Source organism: Talpa occidentalis, unplaced genomic scaffold (genome assembly GCF_014898055.3).
Source record: "Talpa occidentalis isolate TD23 unplaced genomic scaffold, MPIMG_talOcc4v2.1 talOcc4.12, whole genome shotgun sequence".
Lineage (NCBI taxonomy): Eukaryota > Metazoa > Chordata > Mammalia > Eulipotyphla > Talpidae > Talpa > Talpa occidentalis.
In genome coordinates this window covers 60,781,329-60,804,821 of record NW_023601212.1, presented here as the reverse complement: position 1 = coordinate 60,804,821, position 23,493 = coordinate 60,781,329, and the positions used below count along the sequence as shown (strand labels likewise).

General features: G+C 42.6%; 1 protein-coding gene across 1 annotated transcript; it reads left to right on the top strand.

Moving 5' to 3' along the window:
* Window positions 1–13,486: 13,486 nt before the first annotated feature.
* On the top strand, window positions 13,487–22,749 carry FASLG (Fas ligand). The gene is made up of 4 exons (XM_037504429.1): window positions 13,487–13,864; window positions 14,734–14,779; window positions 21,082–21,138; window positions 22,355–22,749. Exons 1-4 carry the CDS (start codon window positions 13,487–13,489, stop codon window positions 22,747–22,749), a joined length of 876 nt encoding a protein of 291 aa, XP_037360326.1.
* The last annotated feature ends 744 nt before the right edge of the window (window positions 22,750–23,493 follow it).

Genomic DNA, 23,493 nt, shown 5'->3' with positions numbered 1-23,493 from the left:
AGAGGTCTTCAAACCTGCTGAGGACCAGAGTAAGTTTCTGGGACACTGTCGACCAACTGTCAAATGTCGACTGACCTTGTGAATTGAATCTACCCACCAGCCACATGTCACCCAAGAGCCTGAAACACAGAGAACATGAGGTAGGGCAGGGGAGAGAAGCCTCTGAATTTAATGTACTTAATGTTTAATTGCTCTGGGGTATGTTGAAGATGACATGCTGCCAGCTGTGATGTTTCATACAGTTTGGAAAGATCTTTCCATCTTGCATTTCTAACCGGTCGAGGAGGTAGTTATACTGATGATCACACCATGTTGACATCCAAGGGTGGGGGCTCAGGGGCACGTGGTAGGTGCACTGAATAAATGACTCCATGCGTGACTACATGGGTGAACAGATGATTGAGTGCTAAGATTAATTCCAATTCCATCTCTGAGGACAGTGAACACAGGCATCTTCTCCAGGCGGGAAAGCAGGACAGGTGTGCATGAAGATGAAACAAATGGAGAACATGAAGAGTGTGTCTGTCATCTAGAGAGAGGGCAGTGGGCAGAAGAGATGTTTGAGCAGAGAGGTCCTGAGCAAAGAGGATCCAGCACTGAACAGAGAGGGGTTTAGTCCCTACCCCACGGCCTTCTGAGAAAGAAAGCACTTTCTGCCTCCTTCTGGCCACCTCCTCAGTGTCCCACCCCTCTCCACTGCTTATACCCCTTCACTTGGTGGAGTTAGAACTAAAAATGCAATGAACCCAAGGGGTGTTCAGGAAATGAAGCTGCTTTAGTGACCACAGTTACTGTGCCCTTATCTGTGTTTTTCTTCTGTTCCTGATCTTCTCCATGGAGGCCCCATCCTCTGCTCCAAGTGGTGGTGGTGAATTGAAACTCAGGAAAATGAGTAGGAAGTCACACACACACACACACACACACACACACACGTAGGTGCAACAGAGAGACTTGCTGTGTAAAAATGAAGATGCAGCTGCGAGGTGAAAGGAACCCCGACACCTTTGTACTCTCAGCTGAAATCCCCCCTTCGAGGTTGGGACCCCATGGAATATTAGGCCTAGAACTCAGAAATTCCTTTCTCTACAGTCAACAAACCTGGATATGTGAGAGTTGAGACATGAAAAATATAGGACGGGGTCTCCCTGGTGGCGCAAGAGATTAAAATGCAAGCTAGGAAGCTCTCCGCAGTCTCTGCAGCACGAGTTCGATTCCCCGGCTGGCCAGGGAGCAACTGACATGGATCGGCCTGGTGTCACCTGTGATGCACAATAAATTTTGGTGCGAGGAGGTGGACAGGGTTATGGAGCCAGAGGATCAGCAGAATGGGGCGGATGCCCTTCCTTTGGGTTTTGGTTTAAGGGACCGGCGTTCCTGGCCTGATTGTTCAGGGCTAACCAGGCTGCAGCATAGCAGAGAAGGGCGGGAGGATAGAAAGAGTTTTACTGTGTTCCATGTGGCTCGGTTTTGGTGTGTTGCAGCTGGTTTTCTTAGAATTAACTTTGCTTTCTGAGTGGGATGGGCATTACCCCATTTTCTAACTGCCTTCCGACAGCAACAGTTTCCATATTTCTTCTTCTTTTTTTCCCCGTGGCATGTGTCCATGGGCTAGGTGGGTTGTCAATATCAGATCATGCCCAGGGGGTCTGCACTGACCTGTCCTCCATAAGGGCCCTCTGTTGTACTTTGTTCTCCTTACTACCTTTCTCCCCGTCCCTTCTCTTCTCCAGTCATCTTTTTCCTCTCTGATCCTTTATTTTCCTTCTTGAACCTTTCACTTCTGCCTTCCTCTATTTTCACTTTTATGTCTGTCTTTTTATTTTATTTTTTTTAAAGATTTATTTATTTACGCATACAAGAACTGGGGTACAGGCCAGAGGGGTGGGGGGTGAGCGGATTCACCAGAGACAGAATGGGGAGCAGAGCAGGCAGAACTACTGAAATACACTGCTGAGGGAAGAGTGGGTAAGTCAGGAGAGGTCTGCTGTGCCATGTGGATAGCCCCCTGGCTGGGGATTGAATTCGTGCTGCAGTAGCTGCAGATAGCTTCATAGTGCTGATGCTTAACCCCTTGCACCACCAGGAAGGCCCTTTGCTTTTATTTTTTAACCAACCCCTCCCTCGCCATGGGACCATGGTCTTTGGAACTAGGAGATGCCTTGGAAACATCTAGTATAACCCCATCCCAAAATTTGCAGATTTGTCATTTACTCAGTGCTTAGACATCTCCAGAACTGGACACTGGTGGTAGCGGAGCAAGGCTCGCTCTGTTTGGAGTGAGAACTTCATCAGCTAGATGGGGTTTCTTTCATTGAGAAACTCACTCTTGAAACTTTGGTCCAAGGTTCTCTCTTTGGTCCAAGTTCTACCCTATTGGGTCTATGTAGACAAACAACACTCACTAAGTATTTATTGAGACATCCTGTGTGCCAGCTCCTGGGCAAGAGATTACAGACTGCAAAATTCACAAGAAAGTGTCCCAGTAGTTAAGATTCTCGAGGTGAGGCAGGAGCAGAGAGTCTCTGTGCCTGGGAAGGCTTCATAGGGGAAGTGGGTTTGAGCTGGCTTCAAAAGGACTTTGTGAGCAGAGGATGCTCCCAGGCATCACTTTGGGATATAGGGCCAAGCCAGACAGCTAGAATAAGATAAACCAGGATTGGTCCTCCTTGGTGGCACTGGGATTAAGGACTCAGTCCTATCAAGCTATCACCAGTCACTGCATGATGAGTTCAATCCCTGGCCAGGGAGTTACCCACATGGCACAGCAGACCTCCCCTGACTCGCCTGCTGCTCCCCTCAGCAGTGTATTTCAGTCAATCCACTTGTTCCTCTCCCTATTCTGTCTCTGGTGAATCCTCTCACAACCCGTACCTCTGCTTATACCCCAACTCTTATATGCATAAATAAATAAAAATAAATCTATATTAAAAAAAGATAAACCAGGATTAATTCTGAATGAAGATACCACACCAAAGAATGGACCGGAAGATGGAGAAATCCACAGGAAATGTGTGTGTGGGTTGTGGGGGGTGTGTGGATCACATGCCATTAGACATGGGAACCCAACAGACTCTGTTGGCACTGTGGCATTGTTGGGTAGGAACACAAGGAGTCTGGTGTGGCTGGTCCTGAAGTTCCTGTCATGGAAGGAGACACAGCCTTGCTGGGTCCCAGTTTTCTCTGCTGTCTTTAGAGAAGGTGACAATAGCTGCTGGTGGGGGAGGGGGTGAGTGGAGTCTAGGGAGCCTCAGTGACCGGAATATTGCAAATTTAGGGAGGTTAGTACAGCTAGTGGTTGACATTTGGCTTCAAGGTAAGTAGAACTTATGAAAACAGGAGGTGTGAATGTATGGGGGGAGAAGGGAGAGAGTGTGAGAGCTTGAAAATGAGACACTTGCATGTGGAATTCAGGTTTTCTATTTGGATAAGTAGGGATTTTGATGTTGTATGTTGGGATGGGAACGGTTTTGTCAAAGTCATCCTAAAGGCACATGAGAATCTGAAGGGATGAAGACACAACCATGGGAAGAAGGAAAAATTAAAGAGTGAGAGTATGACCTGGGTGGTGACAGACCTGAATTCAGATACAAGTTCAAGCTCTTCATGTTCTTCAGTTTCTCTGCTTCACTTACAAAATGGAGATTACAATACTTATTCTAGAAGACTGCTTGAAAGTCAAGTAAGGTAAAATCAAATAAGTCAAATAAGGTAGTGCTAGAGGTTCGAGCACAGTGCCTGACTGTAGTAGTTTGTTTTTTAATTTATTTATTTATGCATACAAGAACTGGGGTACAGGCCAGAGGTGTGTGTATGTGGGGGGGGGGTGAGAGGACTCACCAGAGACAGAGCGGGGAACAGAACAGGCAGACTAATGAAATACACTGCTGAGGGGAGCAGCGGGCGAGCCAGGAGAGCTCTGCTGCACCATGTGTGTAGCTCCCTGGCTGGGGATCAAACTTGTGCCGCTGTGGCTGGTGATAGCTTCATAGTGCTGAGACTTCGCCCCTTGCACCACCAGGGAGGCCCTGTAGGAGTTGTTAAATAAATATTTCCTTCCTTCCTCTTTTCCTCCCCACCAGTCCTAATGGGATATTGGGTTAGCAGTTTGGTTATGAGGGAGAGAAATGACTGGGTAAGTCTGAGAGAATGTGAACAGGACAGTAAGGACGTGACTCATCTAACCATGGGTTGCTGAAGAATTGCACCGTGATGGATATGGTGCCTTCACACCCTCCAGAGTGCTTTGCATGTGTTAGGTGCCCAAGACACGAAGCGTCGGAATTTAACACAAACAAATGCTGCTTTTTCATTTCCAGATGTTTATGAGTTGCAGGCAAGCAGTAGAAGAGAAGGCAGGTCTTCTTCCTAAGTCTTCCACACTCTAGCAGTGATCTTGAGAGAATCCTTTCACTTCTCTGGAGCTCGGGGTCGTATCTGTGACGTAGAGATACAATAGGATGTTTGCCACATTATTCTAGCATGGAGATTCTGAGCCATGTAAGGTTTCAGTTGGTAGGGCAGTACTGTGGCTGGCAGGCAAATAAGGCTCATGGAAGAAAACCTGATTTGTAAAATAACAAACTGTTTCATGCCCTCGATCGCTTCACTCTCTGGGCTGAAACTATCTTCTCCTGCTGTTCCAAAATCTGCGACAGACAACAAATCACATCCCAGACTCAGAGGCACTGTGCCCCGGAGTTGCTTTTGTGAGACCCCAAGGATGGAAGGCTCTCGAGGCATTCAGTGCCAACCAACATCTGGCAGACACACAAAGGAAACGGTGGGTGACAAAAACGACTTTGACATTTAAGTCAGTCTTTGGTGCCTCTGCCTTTCCCACAAACCCACCACGACATCTATTTTCACAAATGAAGCACTTCAAACAAGAAAAAGACGCATGAAAGAGCCCACAAGACCCAAACATTTCCAGTCTTAATAGATGTTATTGGGGGTGCGCCTTGCGCCTTACCCCACCTCCTCACAGCCCGCTGACTCCCAGTCCTAAATACTTGGGGATACTGCTCACTGGGCAGTCGAATATCTCTGCCTCATAATGGCTCTCTTGTGCCCATTTAGAGATAGAATTTGTCTCAAACACCAACAGGCTGTGTGACCTTAGGCAAGTCACTTAGCTTACTGGAATGTTTCCTCATCCATAGTCGTTTAATCAACAGCTGGTGTTGGAATTCGTGTTTGTCCATTCTTTCTCTAATTGTCAGAAATTCAGACAATTAGTCACTGAGATGGCTTTTTCAACAATGCATGGCCCCTACAATGTTGCTAGTTGTGTGCACTGTGTAATGATTGGTTGACACAGGGGATGAAGCTGATCTGCAGGGCCCACTGTCTGAACTTTGTCACGTCAGGGTAAGCCTCCAGGGCTTTCGCTGCCAAGGCTCTCTACTGCTTCTCTGATGTCTCCTGGGAGACAGAGTGATGCACTGGATGGCACAAAAAAAAAAATTTTTTTTAAAGATTTATTTTATTTATTTTTCCTTACAAGAGCTGGGGTGTAGGCCAGAGTTACAGGGGTGAGAGGATTCACCAGAGACAGAGTGGGGAGCAGAACAGGCAGATCAACTGAAATACACTGCTGAGGGGAGCAGTGGGCGAGACAGGAGAGGTCTGCTGTGCCATGTGGGTAGCTCCCTAGCTGGGAATCAAACTCTTACTGCAGTGACTGCCAATAGCTTCATAGTGCTGAGACTTAACTCCTTGAGACACCAGGGAGGCCCTGGCACCAAAACTTTTGGCCTAGGAAAGCATTTCTCTTTGGCTTCTTGGGACTTGCTTTGGGTGACAAGGAGATTACCTAGATGCAGGAAACCTCCATGGCTGCCCTGGGACTTGGTTGAATTATTAATGGAAACAGATGCCTTTGGGAATAAGCCTGTGTGGCTCCACTCATGTCTTCTGACTTGTCTCAGGGTTAGGATCTAAAAATTGATAAGAAATTGAGAAACAGAATGAAGTTTAATTGGAAGGTGCAATAAAACTGTAACAAGGTGGTCCCCAGAAAGGGGAAAGCTTTAGGTTTCCTGCCCCACCCAAAGGAGGGTGGAGCTGAGCAGGAGGAAGAAGATGTGGAAGGGACGGAGGAAGGAAGGAAGCAAGATGGAGCCAGGAGACCTGGAGGAATCACCTGGAGCTGAGAGACGTGAAGAAACTGTGCTTGCCTTTTGGTCATGGACTGGGTGACACAGATGTGGGTGAGAGACTGTGAGGAGGTGACAATGGCGGTTTTTGTCTTGATGTTGATTTTACTCTTTTCCTCCCAGACTTGTCTGGTTGGTTGTGATGCTTTTCTGTGGGTCCCCACTGAAAGGTGCTTGAGACTTGTGACAGGCTTTGGGGACTTGCTCTGGGCCAATGCCGTTTGGATGGACTTTTACCCACGAGGGGATGGATAACTTTGAGTGCCTGATTTAGAAACTGTATTCTTTGCCTTTCCTGTATTAAAGTTCCTTTTCATTAAAGTCTCATATATTTTGTGTTGATGCAGCAGATGGCAGAACCTATTTAGAGGAGGCAGGTTTGTAGGGTCTGGGGTGCCCTGCTCCCTGCCCTGTAACAAAACCACTATTCAGGCAGTCTTCTAAGAATTGCTTCAGCATTTATTTATTAAGTGAATACCAGTTGTCAGACACTGTGCTAGTCTGGGTATACAATAGAGTTCTGAAGACAGACATGAATATATATTACTCCCCCCATCTGTCAGGGGGTACATTCTAGATCCTTAGTCAATGCCTGAAAGCTTGGATAATGCCAAATTCTATTTATACTATGTCTTTTCCTATACAGGCTGACAAAAGATAAATTTATAAATTAGGCACAGTAAGAGATTATTAACAATACAACAATCGCTTATATTAAAATAGAATAATTAAAACAATCTATTGTGATAAAAGTTTTGTGAATGTTATCTCTCTAAGTATCTTATTGTATGTAAGGAGGTAATAAATACCTGAAGAGGAAAAAAAACTTCAGCATTATGAGAAAAATGCTATCAAGGGTCATCTCATTTAGATGCAAAGACCAGTGATATTTACTTTAGAGGTAAAGGATTTAGAAGGTGGTCATATAAAAGTAGGAGAAGGGACTTCCCTGGTGGTGCAAAGGTTAGAGTCTCAGTGCTAATAAGTTATCATCAGCCACTGTGGCCTCAGTTCAATCCCCGGCCAGGGAGCTGACCCACATGGGGGCTGCAGACCTTTCCTATCCCGCCCTGCTTCCCTCTGCAGTGTATTTCAGTAGATAAGACTGTCCTGCTCCCCACTTGCCTCTGGCGAATCCTCTCACCCCCTGCACCTCTGGCCTACACCCCAATTCTTGTATGCATAAATAAATAAATAAAAATAAACCTTTAAAAAAAAAGGTGGGGCAAAGAAACTCCAAGAAATGGCAGCATCTCAGAAGTGGGCAAAAGAACATGCCACATATGATCAACTGGAAAATGATGACAACATGGTAAGGGAGGTGGTGGGGGATGGGAAGATTGTAATAAGGTGTTTATGTTGTTCAGGGAACTATATAGATATTTACACATTTAAGGAACTGGTAGGAAGAAATACGAGCATGAGTCTGGAATAAATTAGAGGTAACCACCAAGAGAGTTTGCTTCATCTCTCTGCCTAGCATGTGAGAATACAGTGAGAAGTCTGCAATCTGAAAGTCAGTCTTTTTGTAACTGAATCTCAGAAGTGATAGCCCAGCGCCTCTGCTGTATTCTACCAGTTAGAAGTGAGTCAATAGGTTGAGCCCAAGAGCCTCCCCTGGTGGCGCAGCGGTTGAGCACTGGGCTGCGAGGCTGCCCGCAGCATCTGCAGCGCTGGTAAATTCCCCGGCTACCGGCGAGGGTCCCACAATAAATAAATAAATAAATAAATAAATAAATAAATAAATAAATAAATAAATAAATAAATAGGTTGCGCCCACACTCAAGGGGAGGGCATTAGAAGAAGGCCTGGATTCCAGGAGCCTGGGGATCCCTTAGGTCGTGTTAGAGACTGCCTACTACAGCCTCTACAAATATCACAGGAAACGAGACACCATTTACAATCACACCAGAAATACAAAGAATTGAACAATTAATCTCAGAAAGAATATTTGAGACAATCATGGGGAGAAAATGTAAAGGTCTCAGAGAAATCATGGAAAAGCTTTGTGGAGAAGGCAAAAACATTGTAAAAATAACATTGTCCCCCAATTAGTACAATTATTGTTAATAGTCCAGTAGGACATTTTAAGAACATGATAGCTTCCTTCCAATACATATATAGGAGAGTAAATGTATTCAAATAACTAAGTTCATTTTGAAAAAGAAGAGCAAAGAGGAAAAATTTTACCATCCTCACTTTCAAAATATTCTACAAAGTCGTAATTATGAGACTATGTGACTCTGGAATCAGATCAGCGGAACAGAAATAAGAGTTTAGAAAAAGACTCAACTTTGTGTGCAACCTTGCTATATGGTAAATATACATCTGAAATTCAGTGGGGAAGGGGGAGAATGTGGCTCTGTTGGGAAAGAAAACTTGTTTCCGTGTAGAGGAAAACCAAGATGGACTCCATTTTGTACCACAAACAAAAGAAAATGCCAGCTAGATTATAGCCTAGCCATGAAATTTGTGATGGTGATATTTAAAGTGTCTACAAGCAACAGAGGATGAATGTCTAGGATATAAAGTACAAGGAACTCCTGTAAATCAACATCAAAGAGATAAGAAACCCAAGTGAAACATGGGTATAGTGAATGAACAGGAAATGCAGGAAAGATGGGAATAGTTAAAGTCTGGTTAGTATAGGACAAGATGTTCACCTCACAAGAAATCAGAAAAAGGAAAATTGGAGATAATACAACTTTATAACCGCAACACCAGATGAAGGAAGATATGGGCTAAGATAGTCCCGCCATGGTGCTGTTGTTAATGGATCTGGCCATTGACAATGGATGGCCTAGAGGCACTTAGTGAAAAAAATTTTTTTAAGATTTATTTATTTATGCATACAAGAACTGAGATACAGGCCAGAGGTGTTGGGGGTGGGGAGAGAATTCACCAGAGAAGAGTGGGGAACAGAACAGGCAAATTGACTGAAATACACTGCTGAGGGGAGCAATGGGCAAGTCAGGAGAGGTCTGCTGCACCATGTGGGTAGCTTCCTGGCCAGGGATTGAACTGGTGCTGCAGTGGCTGTGGATAACTTTATAGGTTGCGTCTTAACCCCTTGAGCCAACAGGGAGGTCCCTAGTTAGTGAAATTAATATATAAGGTACATGCTTGTGAATAAACTCCAGGTCGGGCATAGTGGGCCTTTGCTCTGGAATACTCAGAAGATCTGGTTTTGCTACTTACTTGGCAGCTATTCTTGGAGTTCTTCTGGGGGCATGAAGGTTCCCAGCTGTGACTCTCTTGTACCCCTCAATCTGCTGCTGAGACACAACAGAGTTCTGGGTCCCAGGTCTTGTGCAACTTTCCAGCTAAAGCACCAGATAAATAGGGGGGAATGGGAACCTCTTCTCCTTTTTACTTTCTGCTTTTTACCTTCACAAGCAAACATGCTCAGTTGAGGAAGCATATCTGAGTCCTTTTAACTAAAGGATCAGGACAATTTCTGAAGAGAATTACAATGCTAAAGGAACCACAACTAAATTAGACTTTGAGTCTAATGATTTAAGATACTTAAAAATTCTAATTGCTTGTACCACGAGGGTTCTTTTTGATTTGACCCTGAACTTAAATTTGCTCCTGTCCCACCCACATCCCTTTAAATTCCTATGACTGGCAATCATACGTCTTCTGAAAGAAGTTGACAGTTCTGTATCTTCCTCCTGGATCCATCATCAAGGAATACAGCAGCATTAGGAATGCGCACAAAGAGTGGGGGATTGGGGGATTTGGAGGGGGGCATAGGAGAAGTGCTTCCTGGTGAGTTTCCCACAATGGGGGTGCTACTAGTTTGCTGGTTCTTTGATTTATTTATTCGGCGCATCTCTCCAGGCAAATACACATTTCTTTCCTTCAACAATCACAGAGCTCTGATTCACTTTGAAGGATTATTTCTGTTCATTAATAAGGTTCTGGTGGTATCTCAGTCCCTATTATTAATGTTACTTAAAGGCTTGTTTATTTTCTCCCTATGATCGGAGGGTATGAGTGGGTCAGAGGCAAATATCAGATTTTTTCTATTACACAATGAATCAAAGTTAGACACACGACAGAAGGGATATGAACATTATTAAAATGCAACATAATTCTTACTGAAGAATACTGGAAGTTTCTGTGGAAGTTTAATATAGAAAGCAGAGCCATCCTATCCTGGAACAGAGAGCTCTGTCAACCACAGTCTACCTGTGGAATTTCTGTGGACTCTGGATGCCAGGTATTGACTTTGCACTTTTCCCTTCTTTTTTCTTTAATGGATGAAGGTCAGTTGCCTTCAGTCTATTGGTGAATTATTTATGGGAAGCTTTGCTACATTTCCAACAGTTGTGGTGTGCACCCATACTTTGGTGCTAAAGACTATTTTAAGTGTATCAAATATTTGACTCATTTAATCCTCATGATGCCCACACTATCATGACTCTATTATGATCAAGTCCATTTTTATAGGTGAAAAAACTGGCACAAAGGAGGGATAGTGACCTGTCCAGTTCACACAGCAAAAAGTGGAAGAGCTCGGACTTGAATCCAGAAAGTTTAACTCCACTATCTTTCTAAATTTTTCATCCAGGTGTGGTGCATTTTTTTTTTTCATTTATTTGAAAATTTGCCATTTTTGTTAACTCTTTTAGTTTAAAAATGCAATTGTATGGGGAATATAACCAAAATGAAAACGCATACATTGTGCAAAAATGAAAAATGATGTAAGAATTATATAAAATAAAATATTTTAAAAAATGTGATTCAGTACAAGTTTTGTTAGAGTTATTTCAGGATACAAGCAAACCTGGGCGATATCATCGACTTGGTTCCAGACCAAATTTACTTCATAGTGAAGATTGTGAGTCATGTGAATATTCTGGTTTCCCAATGCTTATAAAAGTTAAGTTTATACTATAATGTCACCTATTAAGTGTGTAATAGCACAATGTGTGAAAAACAAAGCATATGCTCCAATTAGATTTGACACAGAGACACAAAGTGAGCACAAGTTCTTGGGAGAATAATGCCATAGATTTGTTCCATGCAAGGTTGCTGCAAAATATCAATTTGTAGAAAATGCAGGATCCGTATCTATGAAGCATAGCAAAATAAAGAACAATAAGACAGGGTATACCTGTAGTTTAAAGGGTTTTATTGGGGGGGAGGGGAGTTATTTATCTGGTGGAATTTTTTTTTAAAGATTTATATATTTTTATACAGGAACCGGGGTACAGGCCAGATGCGCGGGAGGGTGAGAGGAGTCACCAGAGACAGAGCAGGAAACAGAACAGACAGACTGAGGAAATACACTGCTGAGGGGAGCAGCAGGTGAGACAGGAGAAGTCTGCTTCGCCATGTGGGATTCTCGCCGGCTGGTGGGGATCGAACCCGCGCTGCAGAGGCTGCGGACAGCTTTACAGTGTGGCGCTCAACCGCCTGCGCCATTATCTGGTGGAATTTTAAAGATTGTATTTTCTGTTATTACTTAGGAATTTTAAACTTTTCCATCAAGATTTAAAGGACTGTGAGAATGCCGTGCAGTCATTCTGACCTCGCCCAGCACTCTGTGGCGTAAGCCAAGAGGGATGGGCAGAAGTTCCTGTAAAGGAGGCAGTGGCAGCCATTGGAGTTCGACTTAAAGAATCTTCCTGTCCTGATGAGAAATTTGGGTTACTCCTGAAATCACATCTTCTACCAGCAGGTGTTAGCCATGAAGTGAGATAATTGATTTTTTTTTTTTTTTCCAAAAAGCACAATTCTTGCAGCCTTCCGCAGTGTGACTGGCCTTTGGAAAGACTAGTGGCAGAGACACCAGTTAGGGTACCATTGCAATAATTCAGGTGAGGGGTAATTAAAGTCTGATCTAAGGCAATCGTAGAAAAAAACGGGACTAGAGAGGGTCAGTGGGAATTGTGAGTTGGTGGTGGGGAAAGTAAGCTGGTGTGACAAACAAGTGGCAGTGACTAGTTATGGGGGTGAGGAAGAGAGAAGAGTTGAAGTTGTCACTAGAAAAAGTGACTTCAGGACCTCCCTGGTGGTGCAATGGGTTAAGACGCAACCTATGAAGCTATCTGCAGCTGCTGCAGCACGAGTTCGATCCCTGGCCAGGCAGCTACCCACATGGCACAGTAGACCTCTCCTGTCTCGTGGGCTGCTCCCCTCAGCAGTGTACTTCAGTCAGTCTGCCTGTTCTGCTCCCCACTCTGTCTCTGGTGAATCCTCTCACCCCCCCACACCTCTGGCCTGTACCCAGCTCTTGTACGCATAAATAAATAAATCATTTAAAAAATAAGTGAAGTCAGGTGAAACAAGTTGTACTGGGAAGGGGCATAGGGTAGGCACAATGTGGCATGGAAGTAAATTTGGTGTTGGTTTGGTCCCTGCTGAGCGTGATATAAAAATAATGAAGTTTGAAAGTAGAGCCCTTTAATGAAGAGAAAAATGGGATTTGGGGAAGTCTGTGTACTAATATGGGAGAATGGTATTTGGAACAGGTGCAGCTGGCAAGCTGGAACTCCTGTTTCACCCATGGGGGCAGCTCCTGCCCGGAGCCAGCTGATCAGGTTTGCAGAAATGACCCCAAGCTGCCCAATATTTGGATATTTCCAAACAGAGTAGAAGTAAGTATTTCTAATGTGAAAGATGCCAATTAAAAAAATGGATGTCCAGTTTGCGGTTGATAAAAAAAAAAAAAAAAAAAAAAAAAAAAAAAAAAAAAAATGGATGTCCAGTGTTAAGCAAAGCGTGGTGAGGCTAGAGCAGGTCTGTGGATTCCACAAGGTTTATGCACCACTGGTTTGCAACCTCTGATCTAATTTTAGAGAGTGGGTGAGGCAGGTTTTTATGGTGCATTGTAATGTTAGGGTACCTTGCACTTGGGTGTAGAGTGGGGATGGCAGCAGGAGGATGATTTCCTCTTGTAGAAAGTAAGAGGTGAAAGTGACCCCTCCACTCTAAGGCTTTGCGGCTCGATGCCGGAACTTGCACCGCTGGGTCTGAGGAAAGACCAGCTGACCTTCCCAGCTTTTTAGGTAGCACAGCAGCGGCAGCAACAATTGGCGCTTTGAAAGCTTTCGTCAGAAAATCGTGGGCAGAAACTTCCTGGGGTTTGCTCTGATCTTCTTGAGGCTTCTGAGTTCAGAGGCTGCATGAGTGGGTGTCTCTCTGAGCAGCAGAGAGAGAGAGAGGGGTGTTCCCCTTGGTTCTGGAAACTCTATAAAGAGCGAGTCGGAGTCCCTTCTCATGAGCAGTCAGCAACAGGAGGCCCGTTCTTGACACCTGGGCCTCCGTGGGACTGAGAAGGAAAACCCTTTGCAGGGGGCTGGCCTGAGTCACCGACTGCCATGCAGCAGCCCTTGAATTACCAATACCCCCAAATCTACTGGGTGGACAGCAATGCCAGCTCTCCATGGGCCTCTTCAGGGTCCGTCTTCCCCTGTCCATCTTCTGCGCCTCGGAGGCCGGGGCAAAGGAGGCCACCACCACCACCACCTTCAACACTACCACCGCCACCACTGCCACCACTGCCACCACCACTGCTGCCTGCACCACCATCTCTGCTGCCTGCACTACCACCACAACCTCTGAAGAAGAAGAGGGACCACAACACAGGCCTGTGCCTCCTTGTGATGTTTTTCATGGTTCTGGTGGCACTGGTTGGATTGGGCTTGGGGATGTTTCAGCTCTTCCACCTGCAGAAGGAACTGGCTGAACTCAGAGAGGTAAGTTGCAGGTGGACTTGGGCCCGGGAGGCTCTGGGCATGAGGGGGCTCTGCTGCAGCAGGGGGGATTCCTAGGGGCCACGGAATAGCTTGCAAAGTGTTTTTCAATCTTTTCTTCTTGCTTTATAAGTGGATTACTGTAGACATTGTCTTCTATGGGCTGAGAAATGGAGGCTCACATAAGTAAAAGAAACATTTTCTGTGTTGTAAAAGGATCAGGTCCAAATATCAAAAGATCTGACAGTTACAGTTCTTCCTCTCTCACTTGGCAAGTCCTTCTGCTGAGCCGGTATCTACCTCATACCTAGTGATTCCAGAAAGAAAAGGAACTTTTGAGACTTGTGTAGAAGTGAATTTGTTCAAGTGGACAAACCGAATTTCCTTGAAAATACTAAAAATAGGGCCTCCTTTGTGGCGCAAGGGGTTAAGTCGCAGCACTATGAAGTTATCCACAGCCGCTGCAGCATGAGTTTGATCCCCAGCCAGGGAGCTACCCACATGGCGCAGCAGACCTCTCCTGTCTCACTCACTGCTCCTCTCATCAGTGTATTTCAGTAGATCTGCATGTTCTGCTCCCCATTCTGTCTCTAGTGAATCCTCTCACCCACACCCCCCTCCACTCCTCTAGCCTGTATCCCAGTTCTTGTATGCATAAATAAATCTTGAAAAAAGAGAAAATGTTAAAAGTATTAGCCTAAATCACAAAACTGAGGGTTGGTGGGGTGCAATTGCTTGGCCAAAGTCTGAGTTAGGAGAGATTCTGAGCTATTGGATTATCATTCTGAAACTTGATTTATTGGGACAATTTTGCCTCTTTTGCTTGAAGTACTTCATCTTCCTTACATATATTTTGTCTTTCTATTTGCCAGTCCTCCGGTCAAAAGCACATTGAATCATCTTTGGAGAAGCAAGTAGGTAAGTACTTTTACCAACGTGCATTGAGTTCCCACAATAGTTCCCAGCTGAACGAAGTTGGTAGAATACCTTGAATTCCTTCCATTCCTGTGCATATGTATACTACATAGAGAATCCTGGATAATTCTGAATCTCTGGTCATTTTATTTCCTTGAACTGCCCTAAAGTATGAAGAAAATTTAATTGTTCCAAATCAGTGTAGGTGAGTGCTGTACCAAATTCAAAATAATTTTCACCTGACTTTGGAAAGAGATCCACACACACATACAACCTGGGACCTTGGCACCCCTTAAGCAGCTGGCTCCAGGCCCGTCCCCTTCCTCAGGCCTCCCAGTTCCTATGCAGGGTGGTGGTTGTGACCCCAAGTAAGAGAGGGGAGGTAGAAGTGGAGACAGATGTTTCTCTAAAAGAGACTACTCAAAAGTCAAGCCTTATTTAAAAAATATTTTATAGACTATATCTAAGCTTTTCACAAGAAGGTTATCAATTATCCACGTTAGGCTGTTCCTTCCAACCCCAGTTCCACACCAGTGCTCTTGGGTATCACCTAAGCCAGCTGCCATCTGTGTCTCTTCTGAAAAATTAGATGACTGCACCAGATGCTGTTAACAGATGTGCTAGATGACTGTTAATAGTCATCAAACTGTTAGTCGCTGGAAAGCTGTTATTCCTCTCTCCCCCACCGCTCCCCTCAGCAGCCCAACTTCATCTGACTGAATAATAAAAGAAATGTTTTGTGTGGAAAAAATGTGGGACACCAACTTCATGAAGCTTTAGGACATAGTCTGGAAATTGTAGACTGATAGATTTTAGGATATTTCCCCACTTGTCTTAAACTAAGATTCATTGAACTTAAGATTTGGTTCAAATTGGGAGAGAACTTAGCATCTAATTTTTGCAGTCATCTAATTTTTGCAGTCATCTAATTTTTCAGAAGAGACACAAGATGGCAGCTGGCTTAGATGATATGACCAAGAGCACTGGTGTGGAACTGGAGCTGGAAGGATCATGGGCTCCTGCTACATCATCACGACAGGGTTTGCCAGTAGATGGACTAGTGCTAGGGCAATTCCCAGCTCTCTGTGCTGGCAATGGAATGAGAATAAAGATGGCAAGCAGGGCCTCTGCAAAGACACTAGTAAATCTCCTTCACAGACATCTGGCACCAACTTCTCAGGATGTGCCTGCTGCAGGTGACCCCAATCTCCCTACTGCTCTCGAATGTAGGTTCTTGTAGGAGTCATCCTTAAAATGTTCTGGTCCCTGGTTCTGGATCTGAGTCCCTAGCTGTTAGAAAGTCCAGGCATGCACAGACAGAGTAGAAATACTTGTTGGCAAAAGAAAGTCTCTATAGTATTTCTAAAATAAAATAGCTCTGAAAATCAGTGAAATGTGACTGGTGAAACGGATACCCAATTATTCATCTTTCACCTACTCTCTGGAGTCATCTTAGTCATTAAAAATCAAACGAACAGATGAGTCAGGTCTCTTTACCCCAGTAAACACACCTTCTCTAGATCAACCCAGATGGACCAGAACTTGGTAAATTATCGCATGAAAATGAAATTGGTAACTTTACTAAGATGAGATGCGGATTAAAAGAAGGGTAGATTGGAATTTTAGTTGCAAACTTAATGTTCCTATATACAGATGTTGATTTATTTGGCTGAAATATATAATGTTCTTTTTTTTTTAATTTTAATTTTATTTTTATATTCCCCATACAATTACAACCCCCTTATTTTGACCCCAATCCCTCCTTTCCTCCACCCCCACCCCCCTATAATGTTCTTTCAATGATGATTATTTAAAAAAAAAAAACAACGGAGGTACATTTTCATCCATCATATTAGTAAAGATTATATAAAACAACCCAGACTGCAAGAAAGAGGGAAAAGTGTCTGCTTAAGCATTTAGTGGGCAGTCAGCAGGGTGTAAATCACTGTAACTTTACTGAAGAGCAGTTTCAAAAAATATATCAAAGGATTAAAATGTTAATTTACTTTGTAATCTTTTCACTAAAAATTTATGTTAAGAACTAAACAGATATATAGGGATGACCATGACTTCTTTATGAGGCTATTTATAATAAGCAATTCAGAAGCAACTTAAATTCATCATAATAGAAGGCAAGTTAAATACTTTTTAGTGTATACAGATGTAAACATAAACATAATATACAGCAACTAAAAACAATGATTTAGGAGAATATTTAATGTCATGGAGATTATATATCCTATATTGTTAGATAAAAAGACTACCTATTAAACAGTGTGTTTAATATTGACTAAATAAATACATATGAACATTTTGAAGTTCTAAGTAAAGAACAAAAAGGACTTCTAGTCCAACACATTAACAGTCACTTTCTCTGGAAGGTACTATTATAGATTATTTAAACTTATTTATATGCTTTTTAAAGTTTTTTCCACCCACACAATGTTTTTATTTTTATTCAATTCTAAGCAGATAGCAGAATTAACACAACATTTGGCAATCGTAAATCAGCTTTTTTATTTAGACCAATGAAGAGTGATCTACTTAACAAGCATGGGTTTCGGGATTTTGAAAACCTTTCATCCAAGCTTATAGCTCATCTAGATGATGTTGCTTTTTTTTTTTTTTAAATTGGGGTAACATGGTTTTACAACATTGTATATGTTTCAGAAATAATAGGATCACACACCTCTTCAAATGTATGTTACCACACCACAATTTATTTGATTTATTGTCTTCCATGGTTAACTCATTATATTTGTTAAGCATTTAAATTTTTTCCCAGTTTTATTGAGCTATAAATGATATACATCACTGTATAATTTAGGATGTACAGAGAAGTATGATTTGGTACATCTTTTATTCATTCACAAATATTTTGGGAGTGCTTCCTATGTGCCAGTTTGGAAGTTGGGTGGTGGGTGATGACTGAGAACAAGAGAGAAAAGAGGACTGCCCCTGTGTAGCTTTTAGCATGCTGGAGAAAATAACAGATGCAAAGCAACAAACTGGCATAATTTTAAATTGTACTAGGTGTGACCTAAGATAGAATGGTCTGGAAAGTCCCCTCTACAGAGATGTTGTATGTGTGTATGTATGTGTGTGTGTACAGGTGGTGAGGCAGGAGGATAGAGAGAAGTATTCCAGCACTGAGCATGGCATGTGCAAAGGCCCTGGAGCAGGAAATAATCACAAAAATGTAGAATGTATTTCTAGCTTATTTGTTCCAGTATTTATCCAGCAGATATTTTTATTGAGTAGCTTCATGAAAATAAGACTGTATGAGGCTCTGAGAGAGATATGAAGGCATGTGGCATGTGGTTCTGTGTTCTATTTCCTGTTAGTACATGACTGAATGCCAGATCAGCTGCACTGAGGGTTTGTGGTGTAGGAATGTAGAGGAGACTCAGTTTTGCCTTTCCTGTTCACAAAAACCTTATTCATTGTGGGTGGTCTTGTGTGGTTACAGAGATAATGACTGTTCAGGTAACGTTCTCAATTAACTAAAACATACTTGAGCCATATGTGAGTTTTGCCAAGTGATCACAACCCACTATGGCAAGAGCCTTTCTATGAATCTTTCTTGAATGTCTTAGCCTAATGGCTATCTTGGTAACAGTTGAAATCTTTGAAGTCGGAGAAGTAGTGTCTATTATGAGAACCACAGTCTATTTTAGCTCCTTCAATTTAATTCGATGAACATGTCCTGTGTTAGAACTGAGCTAAATAATTTGGTGGTTCAACATATAGAAGGGAATTTTCCTTTTATTTGGTGGGATAAGATAAGTTATACAGTTACCACACAAAAGGGGAGTCAGAAGTGACAGGAGAGGAAGACAGAGTGATTCTAGGCTTCAAAGGAAGGAAAAGTCATATTTGATTTTCTTGATGAAAGAGGTATTTTAGGTGGTATTTATAGGACTGTCAGGAATTTGACACAGAGCTCTGTTTGAGGACCAAAAAAAATCAAACACTTGGGAATAAACCTAACAAAAGAGGTAAAGAACCTATACAAAGAAAACTATAAAACAATGTTAAAAGAAACAGAAGAAGACACAAAGAAATGGAAAGACATCCCCTGCTCACGGATTGGAAGAATTAACATTATCAAAATGGCCATCCTACCAAAAGTAATTTACAGATTCAATGCTATTCCAATAAAAATTTCAATGACATTCTTCAAAGAAATAGAACAAATATTGATGAAATTCATATGGAGCCACCAAAATAGCCAAATCTCTTCTAAAAAAAAGAAGGGAATGGAGGTATCACACTCCCAGACTTCAAATAATACTTCATAATAATACTACAAAGCCATAATAATCAAAACTGCATGTTATTGGAACGAGAACAGACACACAGACCAATGGAACTGAATAGAAAGCTCAGAAATAAACCCAAAGACTTACAGTCAACTAATCTTTGACAAAGGAGCAAGGAATATGCAATGGAACAAAGAAAGTTTGTTCAATAAATGGTGCTGGGAAAACTGGGCCTCTACATGCAAAAGCATGAAGCTTGACTACTACCTCACACCATGTACAAAAACAAACTCAAATGGATTAAAGAACTAGATATAAGACCTGAAACCATAACATATATAGAAGGAAATATAGGCGAAACATTACATGACATACACCTCAGTAACATCTTTAAAGATGTTACTCACATCACCCAAAGCAGTGATAGTGAAGGCAAAGATAAACAGCTGGAACTACATCAAATTATGGAGCTTCTGCACAGCAAAAGAGACAGTAACCAAAACAAAGAGACATCCACTAACTGGGAGAAAATTTTTGCACACAACACTAATGATAAAGGACTGATTACAAAAATATATAAAATATATAAAGAGCTGATGAGACTCAACAAAAACAAAGTAAATAAGCCAGTCAAAAAATGGACTGAAGAGCTAAAAAGAAACTTCTCCAAAGAGGAAATGCAAAAGGCCAATAGGCATATAAAAAAGTGTTCAACATCACTTGTAATCAGGGAAATGCAAATCAAAACTACAATGAGATACCATCATACACCAGTGAGAATGGCACATATTAAAAAACTAGCAACAACAAATGTTGTCGAGGATGTGGAGAAAAAGGAACTCTCCTACACTGCTGGTGGGAGTGCAAACTGGTCCAACCACTATGGAAAGCTGTGCGGAGGTTCCTCAATCTGCTAAAAATGGAGCTTCCATATGATCCAGCAATTCCACTCCTAGGTATCTACCTAAAGGACACAGAAACATTAATTCAAAAGGGCACCTGCAACCCTATGTTTATTGCAGCACTATTTATAATAGGTAAGCTATGGAAGCAACCCAAATGCCCAAAAATAGATGACTGGATCAAGAAGATGTGGTACATATACACAATGGAATATTACTCAGCAATCAAAAAAGATAAACTCATGCCATTTGCAGCAAGATGGATGGAGCTAGAAGGGGTTATGCTCAGTGAAATATGCCAGAGAGAAAAAGAAAAATGCCAGATGGTCTCACTCATAACAGCAATTTAGAAAACCCAAATAAGGGGTCAGGAAAGAGATAAATTATAATAAAGTAAAAATCAAAATCAACAGACAACTATAAACCAGAGACACACTGTGGTGGGGGCCAGCGAGAGAAGGGAGTAGGATCAAAACAAGGGTGGCGGGAATTTTACAGGGTCTATAACCAAGATGAAAATGCATACATTGTATAAAAATGAAAAATGATGTAAAAAATATGTAAAATAAAAATAAATACAAAAAAAAAAAGAGGTGGCTCAGGTCTGAGGATAATTAATTTGGGGCAGATTGTAAAATGCTGTTGGAGGAAGACCTAGCAGCCAGGAGGTGAAATAATGGTTTCTTCTACCTTTGTCCCACAGGGGCCAAGGGGCAGCAGAGCTCCAGTAGAAAGAGCCCTGATTTGGAGTCAGGAGACCTGAGACTCAAATCATCTTGACACTGAGTCTTCTAAGACAAGTGACTCAATTTCTAAGCTCATTTTGTTATCTATAAGGTGTAATAATAATTCCCACGTCAAAGACAAGTTCTCAATGCATTTCCAGCATGACAGCTCTTGATAAATCAACCTCAGTATTATTTTATGGTGACATTATTATTTATTCACATGTCTATTTTAATGTGGTGTTTGAAGTACAGCCTGCTGTAAGTTCTGCAGTTTGGAATTGCCAGTATGTTTGGTGGTTGCCATTTATGCTTTTTAAAAATTCTCTTTTATTTAAATGCCCCATGTGGAGTCCCATCAAAATAATAGTTGGAATCTCATTTTTAACTATATCTGTCATCTCTCTATGATGCAGGTAACCCAAGTCCACCCTCTGAAAAAACGGAGCGGAGAAAAGTGGCCCATTTAACAGGTGTGTATCTGCATGTGCAGGGGGGCTTAGGGGAGACTTTGTCAGGAAGAACAAACGCTGGTTGGTTTCCATGACTGTGCTCTGAGCAGGTTGTTATTTCCTGGGGATGCTGGAAAATTCTCATACATCTATCTTTTTAATCAGGTCAACCTCATATGCACCTTGAACCCCTACTCTGGACACATCCTGTTCTAAACTGGAGAAATGAAACTAATTATGACATGATCTCCACCTGTAAGGAGCACATTAAAAAAATAATTCCAAACAATTTTAGGGAATTTGGGGTGCAGACCTAAGAGGTGGGAAGGTGGGGAACAATGAATGATTTTAGTCCATGCCTCCCTGGTTTTCTAGATGGTCTTTATTCTGTTTTGTCTCTGTAAAAAAAAAAGACCAAGAGGAGAGATCAGGCCTAGAACTAGTGAATTTTCAGCATGTGGTCATGTAGTGGGGTGAAATAATTTGAGAGCAATATGGTGTGGGCACTCCCAGAAATTTCCACAAGTAGAAAGTATCACAGAAAGTGGTGTGGCACTGTACCTAGAATTATTGAGGCAGAGGCTATTGAATGGCCCAGTTTGGACCAACAGAAATTTATAGAGCACATGCTGTGTGCCAAGCCTTGAGGACATGGAAATGGGTAACACACGGTTCTTGCCTTCAAGGAGCTTAAACTCTAATAGCGGAAAATGAGTTCATGAGCAATAATTTCAGTATTTGGAAGTGTCTCTGCTGAAGGCATATGCAGTAGTGTGAGAATACATAGGAAGGGGAATTCTAGCCCAAATTGAGGAGGGTGAAGAATTCTTTGCGTAGGTGAGGAATTGGACTGGATGATCCCTAGGATCCTTCCCAACTTTTGAACTTTAGATTTACTTCTTCAAGGGACATGAAAGTCCAGCAGTTTTGATGCTAATTCTGAAGATATGGAAATTTTGTTTGAGAGAGCAAAAATCATCTCAGTAACTTCTCACTGCAATGGATTAGGGTTATCCATTATTGTTCCAGTTATACAGATGATAAAATCAAGGCAGGCAATTTGATAAAAATGTTGAAAGAATTCAGTGATGGATGAAGTCTGACTCCTTAGCCTGGTCATGTCATTTTTGAGTAGAAAACATTTGCTGAAGGATGAGTTCACAATTTTGCCTTGGAAGCTTAATTTATTGGATGCATGACCATTCCTGGCTGAAAGTTCTTCTCTGATTGATTGCAGGAAAGCACGGCTCAAGATCCATCCCTCTGGAATGGGAAGATACCTATGGAGTTGCCCTAGTCTCTGGGGTGAAATATAAGAAGGGCAGCCTTGTAATCAATGACACGGGGCTGTACTTTGTATATTCCAAAGTGTACTTCCGGGGTCAGTACTGCACCAACGAACCCCTGAACCACAAGGTCTATGCAAGGAACTCTATTTATCCCCAGGACTTGGTGCTGATGGAGGAGAGGATGATGAATTACTGCATGAATGGACAGATGTGGGCCCGCAGCAGCTACCTGGGGGCAGTGTTTAATCTCACCAGTGCCGACCATCTGTATGTCAATGTATCTACGCTTTCCCTTGTCAATTTTGAGGAGTCCAAGACATTTTTTGGCTTATATAAGCTCTAGGAAAAGCACTTTGGGATTCTCTCTATTATGATTCCTTGTCTCAGGCACAGAGAAGTTTGTCTTGAAGCAGGTCTTCTTAAGCCCACTTGCGGTCAGGTGAGAAGAGATGAGCTAAGAGAACTGTGAGACCATAGAGTCCAATAAGTCCACAGGTCCTCTTCTCACCTAGGATCCAGAGAGCAAGACAGGAGGAAGAATATGACTAAAGGACATCAGACTTTGAGTTACCACGTGAAGATGCAGAGACAGGAAAAAAACAGCTGCCAGAGTGTCCTACACTCATCTTAAATGGCCAAGCGCATTTTGACACATTGAAAAGGACACATTTTCACTCACCTCTAGGGGTGGGTCTACTGTCTACCTCAGGGGAGGCTGTCTTTCAAATATATGGGTGTGACATGTGTCTATAAGGGATGGAAAAGAGAGCTAGGCCTACACAATAAGCTAAAGAGACTGAAAGTCCAGTGTCCCATTGGCAGTGTGTTTACTTCTAGTTCTTTTTTTGTAAGAAGTGGGGTACAGGCCAGAGTCACAGGGGATGAGAAGATTCACCAGAGAGAGCGGGGAATAGAACAGGCAGATGTACTGAAATACACTGCTGAGGGTAGCAGCAGGTGAGACAGGAGAGGTCTGGTGTGTTATTTGGGTTGCTCCCCAGCCGGCCAGGGATTGAACTTGTGCTGTAAAGGCCATGGAGAGCCTCACTGTGCTGTGCTGAACCCCCTACACCACCAGGGAGGCCCG

Bases quoted from the DNA above. Each gene is read 5' to 3' on its own strand.
- FASLG (XM_037504429.1), top strand. From the start codon at position 13,487: ATGCAGCAGCCCTTGAATTACCAATACCCCCAAATCTACTGGGTGGAC. The intron at 13,865-14,733 runs GTAAGTTGCAGG...TCTATTTGCCAG, and splicing joins AACTGGCTGAACTCAGAGAG to TCCTCCGGTCAAAAGCACAT. The intron at 21,139-22,354 runs GTGTGTATCTGC...GATTGATTGCAG, and splicing joins AAAAGTGGCCCATTTAACAG to GAAAGCACGGCTCAAGATCC.